The sequence below is a fragment of the Poecilia reticulata genome, linkage group LG6 (genome assembly GCF_000633615.1).
Source record: "Poecilia reticulata strain Guanapo linkage group LG6, Guppy_female_1.0+MT, whole genome shotgun sequence".
Lineage (NCBI taxonomy): Eukaryota > Metazoa > Chordata > Actinopteri > Cyprinodontiformes > Poeciliidae > Poecilia > Poecilia reticulata.
Genome location: NC_024336.1, coordinates 14,261,233 through 14,272,059, shown reverse-complemented (window position 1 = coordinate 14,272,059; position 10,827 = coordinate 14,261,233). Strand labels below are relative to the sequence as shown.

At 40.6% G+C, this 10,827-nt stretch overlaps 1 protein-coding gene across 1 annotated transcript in view; it reads left to right on the top strand.

Annotated features, from left to right (window-relative positions):
• The first annotated feature begins 9,683 nt into the window (after nt 1-9,683).
• The window catches only part of LOC103466054 (genetic suppressor element 1-like), a 58,277-nt gene continuing 57,133 nt past the window's right edge, over nt 9,684-10,827 (top strand). Inside the window, exon 1 of the mRNA XM_008411361.2 lies at nt 9,684-10,378. Coding sequence (XP_008409583.1) covers nt 10,342-10,378 — 37 coding nt within the window. The 5' untranslated portion in view covers nt 9,684-10,341. The remainder of the gene's footprint in view (nt 10,379-10,827) is intronic.

Here is a 10,827-nt window from a genome sequence, read left to right as displayed (position 1 = left end):
GTGTGTGTGTGTGTGTGTGTGTGTGTGTGTGTGTGTGGACATAAAGGTACGTATTTATTTGTGTGTGTTGGCAGTAAACTACAATTTCTCTCGATATGGTCACAGTGCCTTGCAACAGTGTTTGTATCCTGAATTTCATCTGCTTTTTGGTAAATTGCAACCCAAAAACATCAGTATGTTCTAGTTTGATTTTATGTGATAGATCAACACAAAGCGGTGTGTAATTGTAACATGAAAAGAAAATGGTTTTCAGTTTTTTTTTAATTTTTTTTTTTTTTTTAAAGCTGACTAAAAACAGAAAGCAAGTCTGAAAAGTGTGGAGTGTATTTGTATTCAGCTGCCAGTGTCAATGCCGCCTTTAAACTGCAGTGGGAGATGAAAGTATGGGGTTTGTTTCTACACGGGCAAAGATCCATCGCAGTCTAAACTCACTCAGTCTTTTCTGTGAGGTTCAATTCAGTGACGCAAGAAATGATAGATGACAGACATGTGACAGGTTTCTGCTACCTGCAGAAAAGAAAAGTATCTAAATAATGAAAAAAATTAATGAATTGAAATAAATTTAAAGTAATTTTCTCAACAAAAAAGGGGGATATGATGAAAATCTCGAGGTGGTATTTTTTTCCCCAGCATGAGTTGAATCTACTTACCGGAAAGCAGAGCAGGATTCCTATAAAACTGTAATTTCAATATTCCAGATTGAAATTTATCAAATAAATAGACATTTTTAGGTAATTTTTGAATTATAGATGCAACAATGTAAAATAAAGTAAATGCAAAAAGATTTTCACAGTTGTGGAAACTGGATGGATGGATGGATGGATGGATGGATGGATGGATGGATGGATGGATGGATGGATGGATGGATGGATGGATGGATGGATGGATGGATGGATGGATGGATGGTGTTTTCCCTCAGAATGATGGTATCACCGTTGCTTTGAACTTGAAGATGTTCAGTTTTCTGCCACACAGATCAGCTGAGATTAAATAACAAACGTGGGGATTCTATTTTTCAAGTAGAGGACTTCTGGAGGAAGTTGATTGTGTTTGATTTTATTTAGGCTTTTCAAAGTAAAACGGATGGAATACCCCATCATTTTTCAACCTTTCTTGTATGCGAAATTTTTAAAATAGTGTATTATTTTCCTCCACTTCACATTTACATCCTACTGTGTGCCACTATTACTTAAATCCCATTTTATACTGGCAGTAAGGCATCATTTATTAAATATATTATAGATAAATAATGTATATTTTGCTTGTTGCCTCTTATTGTAAATTTTTAACCTCTTGTGACAGATTATGACTGGATGCGAGACGTCTCTTTCTGCGAGAGATCAGAAGTAAATGTTTTCGAGTCAGTAGGTGTCTGTGGAAGTGATTTATGGTCCCCAGAGGTCGGAGAGCATCAGAAAGAACAGACGCAAATTTTGAGTTCAGAGAGAGAGGTGAGAGGTCACCTCTGAGTGAGAAGGTCAGGGCCGGGAAATATGTGGGGAGACGTTCGGTCTCTTCCTGGTAGCTGAGGGAGTGCATCGGTGTGAAGGTGGGACCATGTGGACCCAGAGGGGCGAAATAACGACTACAGAGACACGAATATTCTCCATAAACACTTGCTGCTTTATGATCAGAAATAAAACCCATCCCCACATACAGGGTCTGAGTGTCACAACAGCATGCTAATTCTTGGTGCGTCAGCGTGCTCGGCTCGTACTTGCAAACGGACAGATGGACGAGGGGAGACAAGTACAGTGAAGCCCTGTGGCTCGGGTCCATTAACAGTCTTGATTTACGCTGCCTCCATGCTGTGCTGGGACACCGTCAGCCCAGCCAGTGGGAGCGCTGATTTAGGGCTGCAGCAGGCCATGCTCTGATGTCTGTGTAAACACACATCAATGGCATGTTTAGGATAGGTTTACAGCCAGAGCGGCACCGCAGAGCCCCGAGTCCCAAAGTTCATCTGGAGTGGTAAAAATCTGGGGGCCCGAAGAAACACAAAAATATTTCCCTCTGAGTTCATCCTGCATGCATGTAGTCGTATGTGCAGAGAGATATTTGCAAAGCTTTAAAGGGGACCTGATACACAAAATTTACATTTGGCATGTTTTTATACTTTCATTTGGGTTTCTACTGCTTCTAATTACGGCCCAAGCACTTAAAAAAAACACCCAGACATTTTCTAGCAATAACTTCATGTTTGTAATTTTTTGGTGTCTGGAAAATGAAAATTTTTAAAAACCTCCCAATTGTAAAGTCACTATCAGCAGCTACTGTGAAGTTACCTAGCAACATCAGTCAAGCCTAGCTCATCACCTAGCAACCCAAAAAAAACTCAAGCACATTTGGTGAGATGGCTTTGCTGTTAGATGCACTGCATAATGTCTGCTGGAAAACACAAGTGTTTTGTTGACTTACCATCTAGAAACCCCTTGCTGCATTCTTGTTGGTTGTGCAGGAAGCGCTACTTCTGCTTTTCAAAGATGTACGACTGTATAATTACACTTCTGTTTGCAGCCATATACATTTGTGAGTGTAAATGTTGAGCTGGGGTCGTGGCCAGCAGCAGCTTATTTGGATTTAAAGTGACAATAGGCCCTAAAGCAGCTGATTCTAACAGGAACTCAGGATAGACAGAACCAAGCAGATTAAAATATCATCATTTAAGAATTAAAATAAAAAATATTTAATGAACATGTTTTGTATATCCCATAAACTAATCCTATCCTGTTCAATGAAACATAACAGGCGACCTTTAAATTTCTATGTGATAGCGGAATATAGTGTATTTGTAACAACGAAAATAATTTTTTATTTTCAAGCCATATAATGTAATTTTGAAGTTTGCTTCCTGATGAGGTTGTTCTACTCAGATGCGAAGAAAATGCAACTTCCAGCCAATATGCAAAAACAACAGTATTCAAGTATTTGTGAATATAATGAAGTTTTATTAGATTTTCTTGGGAACTACATGATTCTTATGGCCAGAATTACACATGAATGTACTGTAATTTACAATAGTAAAATATTTTCTGTAGTGAATAAGACACCAAAACTTTTTTTCCGCCCATGGGAAAAAAGTATTTCCCATGGGTGGAAATGGGACTTGAATTTTCAAGTCTGAAAATTCAAGTCTGAGTTTTCAGTCTTGAATTTTTGGGACTTCCGCTTTTCGGATTCAAACCGAACTCAGCATTTAGATTGGGATGGATGTTCGTATTTCTGATGTTTTTCTTTGGGCTTAATAGGGAAGATTTGTGGCCGAGTCGAGGAGAAAGCTCTGTGATGGTGATGATCCTTTATAAACTAACGGTGTCATAAATTCAGCTTCATGTCCCTGCAGCTCTTGCTGCTGCATTTTGAACTTGTTTTTCACAGTCTGGAGGCCACAACGACCCCATCAGTGTCCAATTATATTCCTTATGGCGTGGAAGACACAGAACAGCTGATTAGGAGGACAGAAGTGATGAGGAGGATTGTTTGAAAGAAGATGTGCAATATGTGCATAATGACTTCCACTGACAATTATCTTTGATCTGATGTGAAAAACAGCCTCTTCGCTCCCCCCAGCCGCTCCCCCATCCACCACTTTACCCTTCACTCCTCCAATCCTCGAGTCGCTCTTTTAATCTTTTCGCTCGCGTCTTTAAATGCCTCCTCTCAAACGGCTCGAGTGACTTCAGGAATGACAAATATATAAGAGTCCCTCCAGTCGGCTCCTCCTTCACGCGCCGTGCGAGCAGATTCGGAGCGACTGGGTAATGAGGCTCACTCACTCAGGGTCAGCRACCTCACTGGGGCTCCGGTGGGGAGGGGGAGAAAGCAGGAGGAGGATGGCAAGGATGCCAGGATGAGAGGAGAGGGGTTTGTCTGTGTTTTTTTTTCATCATTCCCTGCCTTTATTTGTCATCTTCTCTGTGCTCCTTGTCAGCGGTTTGTGTGCTGCATGGACACAGGGGAGAGCAAAGGGAGGGAGCAGAGAGAGAAAATGTTTAAGTACTGATGGCAGCCCCTGGTTGCTGCTGGGACCGAGGTGTCAGCTCCTATTCTGCTGCAGCCGCCGTCTGACAGGCAAATGATAGAGAAAAAGACGAAGATGGGGGGTGTCGCTTCTTCTCTTTCTGTGTGCGTGTGTGTGTGTGTGTGTGTGTTTGTGTGCGTGTGTGTGTGTGTGTGTGTGTGTGTGTGCATGCGTGTGTGTGTGTGAAGGCAGAACAAGACTCCCAATGAGAAGAAGGACTGATGAGGCTACTCCACATCTCTCAGCTGTCTCCTTCTTCCTCTTCACATCCTTGTTTTTTTTTTATCCCTCCTCCCCTCCTGTTTCCTCCTGCTTGGTTTGGTGATTGATTGAGTTATACTGCTCCCTCAGTGACAGGCATTCCCTCACGTTTCCACGGCAGTGAGGTCAAAGGTTGACACTCGTTATTGGCTTTTGTCTGTAATCATCACAGGTCGCGTTGTGTTATTATTGGCCCCCATCCCCCTCCTCCTTTTTTCTCTTGACCTCTCCAGCCGTGCTCCGAGCGGCAGGGTGTGACTCTCGGGGAGCAAAAGGTCATGACTGTCTCGACCCAGAGGTCACGAGTGTTTACACGAGTGACAGTAGTTTTGTGTATGTTAGCATGGGAAGATATTGAAGATATTGCTTCAGTAACTGTTACATTTACTTGAGTAACTGTTTTGGAAAATATTTACTTTTAGGAGTATTTTTACTACATTTTACTACTCCTTGCTTTTCCTAAAGTATTTCTACTCTAACTTGATGAAAATTACTAAAAGTCTCCCAACTATGAAGACAACAAGCTTAACCAAAAAAAAAAAAAAAAGAAATCACCAGACAACGCACACCTGCTGTTTTTGTTAAAAAAGTTGAAAGAAATTGGTTTGGAAAATAGTTTATTGTGCCTGTTTTTTGTTACGGTAATTTGCAATTAAGGTAAGGTGAGGTAAGGTAATTTTATTTACATTGCATATTTTCAGCAACAAGTCAGCTCAAAGTGTTTTACATGGATTACAGGAAACAAAACAACAAACCAAAGGAAAGACAAAAAAGGTAACTACATATTTGTTCCCCATGCTTAGTAAGGATTCATTGAATTTATAAACTAGTAGGGGTTTCTCTGGATACTTGTTCTGATCAAACTAGACCTAGCAAAAGAAAAAAAAGTATAAAATTACATATTGGTTCACCATGTTTAATAAGAATAAGGCATCCATAATCTAAAAACTAGTTGGGGTTTCTCTGAACTCTTGTTCTGATAAAACTAGATGTTGGTTCTCCGTGTTTGGTAAGATTAGTGAGGCATAAATTATGTTGTTAATATGAATTATTTTCATTTTGATCTTCAAAATATAATTTCTACATAACTTTACATTCTGGTCCGTCTGATGTTGTAATTTTTTTTACGTATTAAATGTTACTCGGTTACTCAGTACCTGAGTAGTTTTTTTTTTTTTTTTTTTTTACAAAAATACTTTTTTACTCTCGAGTAATTTCTTACTTTTTTCTCTCACCTGAGTAAAACATGATGAAGTAGTGCTACTTTTACTTGAGTATAATTTTTTGGATTCTCTCCAAGCCTCTTGCCATATCTGATCAGTAGAGACTAAAATAGTCTAAAACACTCAGAAGACCCAAACTCTCTCTCCCATCACGTCCGGCCCGCTCCGCCCTCTTTGCTGTTTCTTCAATATTCTTTATCTCTCCGCTCCAGTCTGGTCTTGCTGTCAGTTTGTGGTCGGCAGATGTTTCTCAACTGTTCATCAGTCTGACTGAGAGCCCTGCTTTGGCTGTCTTCTGAACTTCCTTTGGCACGTTTGCGTGTAAACTGCACCTTGCAAAAGTTTCAGTCTGCCTCCAATCCTGTTTTGCGTTTTTTCCAAGCAGTCAGACTTCAAGGAAATCATTAAATGGGGTTTTGTTGAAGAGCTGAGCATTTTATTTCAACGTTTTTATGACTTGTTTTCTGTCCAGTCACTGTACCCTGATGTGTGATAGATTAAAACAATTAGAAGTGTGGACATCTCATCACTGCTATGTCTTGGGCTTAGGAGCTATTGTCCAGATATGTGATAAAATTAAGACACTCAATTCTTTATTTTAAATAAATATCATATTAATAATATAATAAATTTTTTTTTTAAATCTTTGGAAACGAAATATACTTATTCTAAATGCACTCAGAGAATAAAATGTACTCATTAAGGAAATTATACCAACAAAAATGTATTTTATACTTGATGAAAACTTAGAACGTACCTTCTGATAACATGTGTCACCGCTCTGGTTGTAATAACTTCAGCTTCTTGTAGCCGTCTACCAGTCTTAGACATCAGCGTGTGTGAATGTGTGTGTGTGAATGGGTGAATGTCTGAATGCAGTGTGAAACGCTTTGGGGTGTTCTGGACTTGACGAAGTTTCCACACTCCTCATGTCAGATGTTGGAAAGATTTCTTGCATCTGCTCTCTTATAATCAGACTTGACTCAGTCCAGGACTTAATTCTCCGCCAGTTCTTGGTGGATTTTTTGGGTCGTTGTTATATTTATTTTTTCTCAAGCGCATTTTGATCCAGACTAGAAAACACAGCGATTTCTCTGAACCTGCTGCAGCAAACCAGCCCCAAACAATGACACAGTTTAGCTGGTATGAACTTTTTATAGGAGGTAAACTTGGCTTATCTGGTAATTATCTGGTTTCCAAATAATTAAATCTGTCTGAAAAACATTATTCCAGAATTCCTGGTTTCACTTTCTTTGTTTTCTCACACAAACTTCAGTCGGGCTTTGATGTTTTTTATTCTTAAGAGACCATAGTGTTCCTCCTTGAGCACCAACGATGGAAATTAAACTTGAACACACTCTGTTTGTAAAGGTCACAACTTGCACATCAACACTAGCAAGGGCCTGCCGCTGTAGGTGTTATGGTGGCATTTTCAGCTTTTTATGGCCATATTTTAGCATTTTGCAACCTAATTTCTGGCCGACAACTGACTTCAAGTTCATTTGATATCGCGTCAGATCAATTTCTAGTCTCACAAGCGTCTACTGTCATCTTTCTCCAGGCCTCAGTCTTTGGATCTCAGTATGGCGTTCACTCTCACGTCAAAAGTTAGGAGCTCATCAAACTAAATGTTTGAGGTTTAGACAGAACAAACATCCTTTACAACATATGCAATGTTCATGTGTGTGATTCAGTTCAATTCAACTCAAAAATACTAAAGGGATAAGAAGTTATAAGTAGGCATGTCACGATAACAAATTTTGCTGAGCGATTAATTGTCTAAAAAATTATTGTGATAAACAATAATATTGTTTGAAGACCTTTTGACACTGATTTAATAGAAATTACATGCTATTTTCTGCCATAGATAGATACACTTTATTTTCAGAAGAAAATAAAATGTATCTGATAAACTATAAAATAAAGTGGAACTGATAAACTAAATAAACAAAACAACCAAAAACAAAAATAAAATCGATTCTCAGTCTCCATTAACAAAAAACGTACTTGAATAAAAACTAAACAACATAAAGCCAAAGTGGCAATAAATACTGCGTTCAACCAAAAGAGAGCAGATTATGAAGTCTGTATTGCCCTTCAGTAATCTCTAGATTTAAATAGAGAAGATGGGCACTACTGAATGCAGTAGTTCACACTACACGATCTTTTGCCCAGATTTTCCCTTTACGAAAATCTTAGATCGTTGGCATTTCTAAGATAGTCGCTGGTGATTTCGTAAACGATGAGCTTGCTATGTAGATCGTCGTGGCCGCTCCGACTTAAATCAGGGGTTTTCCCCGACTGGGAGCTTAACGCTGAATTTGACAAGTAGCCAATCAGAAAGCGCGGATTCTCCTCCTGCTTTCTGAAGGGAAATTACGGAGGGGAATCCCAAACAGCTGACACGGCAACCCGAAGTCCAGCGGACATTGGAGATGATGTGTGGAAACAACATTAATATTTATTCAACATTTTGTGCAAAGGATATAGAAATGACAAGGAGAGGAGTTGGAGCCAAATTGCTACCGCAGTTGATAAACCGGTAAGTTTTCAGCTGTTCTTCGTTAACGTCACGTAAATAGGTTATAATGATTTTCATTCAGTCAGTTTCAGTTTCATTCAGAACCGTTATACCTAGGATTTCTGTCGGCTAATGTGTGGTCTGGTTTTGAAAATGGGCCGACAGTCGCTGGACATTACACTAAGGAAATGAGGAAGGGAGGGTCAGTGGAGAGCACCGGAGTTTAGCCTTTTATCATTCAGTATCATCAACAGAAAGAAAAAAGGCAGGAAGACGATAAAGCCAATAATTAAAATGAGATCGATAGGTTTAATTTATCGTGCGATTAATTGATTTATCGTTTATCGCGACAGGCCTAGTTATAAGTAAATACAAGGCTGTTGTAACGTATTCCTCATCATCAGCATGTTTTCTACTGCAGATTGTGTATTTTACTTTTAATTTTGCAGATTTAAAAAAACAAACAATATAATTTAGACAAATTATCTAGAAAACGTCTATGTGGTATCCAAGTTGTTCCTAAACGGGTGAAAGTTAATTGGCTTAACAAACAATAAGTGATCAGCTGAACAGCCACAAAACAGCAGCTAAAGATGGAAAAAAAACCGTTCAAAAACCCTTTGTAAACTTAAGATCAAAACCACTTTAGAAGCTCAGAAAAAAAAAAATCAGGTACTTTCAAAGCAAAATAGAAGTGAGGGATGACTCAATACTTTGTTGTTTGTTAAAGGTTACAAGTGTGCGCCTTCTGTACATGGCGTCCTGCAGCTGCCTCTCCTCATTGATCCGCCAGAGATAAACAGGGTTATTGATAGCTCCTTTCACCATCTTCAATCAATCTCATCTCAAGCACACGTTCCTGCTCACCTCGCAAGGAAAAGATAAGACAAAGTGGAGGAAAAATAATTTGCACATTCATGCCTCCGTTGTGAATGTGTGCGCTGGAGCAGAGAGAGAGAGAAAAAGAAAGCTGTGTGCACCATATGTGCGAGAGGGGAAGTGACAGAGAGAAATGAAGGCTCCTCTGAGGAGATGGAGACGGCGATAGAGCGGGCCAGGTTCCTCCAGGCTGCCGCGGACTCACAGACGGAAACCACAAGAGGCAAAACGACTCTGCGGCGCTGACGCGGTGCCACCAGTGAGGAGGGCTCCACAGAAACACCGTGGAGGATCAAATTCCCTGAGAGAGAGAGAGAGAGAGAGAGAGAGAGAGAGAGAGAGAGAGAGAGAGAGAGAGAGAGTTTCTGACCAGTTTTGGGGGTCGGAACGTAAAAGCTGTGAACTTTTGGAACAAATCTGAGTAGATTTTCAGGACTAGAAGATGAGAAAAAGAGGAGATCAGAAAGAAGCAGATGCTTAAGGGCAGGTTTACCCCCCTCCTTCTCTCTCACTCTCTCTTTCTCTCTCCCATGATGAATCAGCTGTCACTCAGGCACAAGTCCAATCTACTGATAATGAGAAGTGCATCAACACCCTCTCGCCTCTCTTCCTCCTTCCTTTTCTCTCTCCCTTTCTCTCTCTCTCTCTCTCTTTTTACTCACACCAGCTCCATCATCCTTCCTCCTTTCTTCAGATTGCACACACACACTCACACACTAACACACGGAGTTGTATGTGCACTAACACAAAGTCATTCATCTCTCCCTCACTCATGTGTCTTATGATTCTCCTCCTCTACCCCCACTTACTCCCTCCTTCTCCTCCTCCTCCTAGCAGATCTGAACAGTCAGTGGTGGGACTGAGGCGAAGGAGAGAGGAGGAAGCAGGAGTAGAGAGAAGAGAGGAGCACAAAAAACAGACCATTATATACGGTAAATGAGCAAGAGGCCGCTGAGAGAATAACAAGGAAGGGATTACAAAGCGCAGGACTTAAAAAAAGAGGACAGGGACGCCATCTGAAGACTCTATCTGCTTTCTCTTTTTTTTTTCTTACCCTTTCTGTCACCCTCCCAACTCCTCTCAGAGCCTCTCCCCTTCCAGGCTGTCTCCTCAGAGAAAGATGGCACTCTCTGACCCATCCTCAGCTCATTTCCCTTCCTCTCTTCCCTCCATCTGAACGCCTTCCCTTTCTTCTCCGCTCTCTGCTCGGGTTCATTCCAGGAGGTGAGGAGGAGGGGAGAGAGGGGCTGACCTCCCTCCTGCTGCACCTCAACAACACACACACACGCACCTCCTGAAGGGCCTGAACGGAGCAGACAGGGGAGCAGGAAACCGTCTGATGACTTTCACCCGCTCCACACTCTTTAACCCGGTCGACTGAAGCTCGATCCTGTGACCCAGACTCTCTGAGTCGGCGCAGCAGAAACCTGGGAATCATGTTTGGATTAAAGACGCCGCACTTCTACCTCGCAGGTAAGACCCTTTTAACCAGAATTGCTGCTGGCAGTTCACTTTACTTGTAATTAARTCCTCTTTCCTGGATGCGATTCATGTCTCGGGCACTTTTAACCTGTAAAACAAGCGCTCTTGTTCCATCATTTTGATCGTCGCCAAAGGAAGAACAAGTGCAAAACACTTAACAGCGGATCTTACTTTCACTTTTATTCATGTTCATTCTCTTAGTCTGACTCATAACTAATATTCAGCTGCTTTCTACATAGAGAAACTCATGATTTTGTGCTGCAACTTAGGAAATGAGACAACATACAGAAAGTAATCCTATTTTTTCTCACATGATTCACATACATTTGACTTGACTGATGTMAGTATTTATTTGTTTATTTATAAGAAAGTGACATTAATTTAAATTTAGACAGTCAGTTTTTTTGGCTTTAAAGCTTTTCGCCAAACAGCAGAGGCGT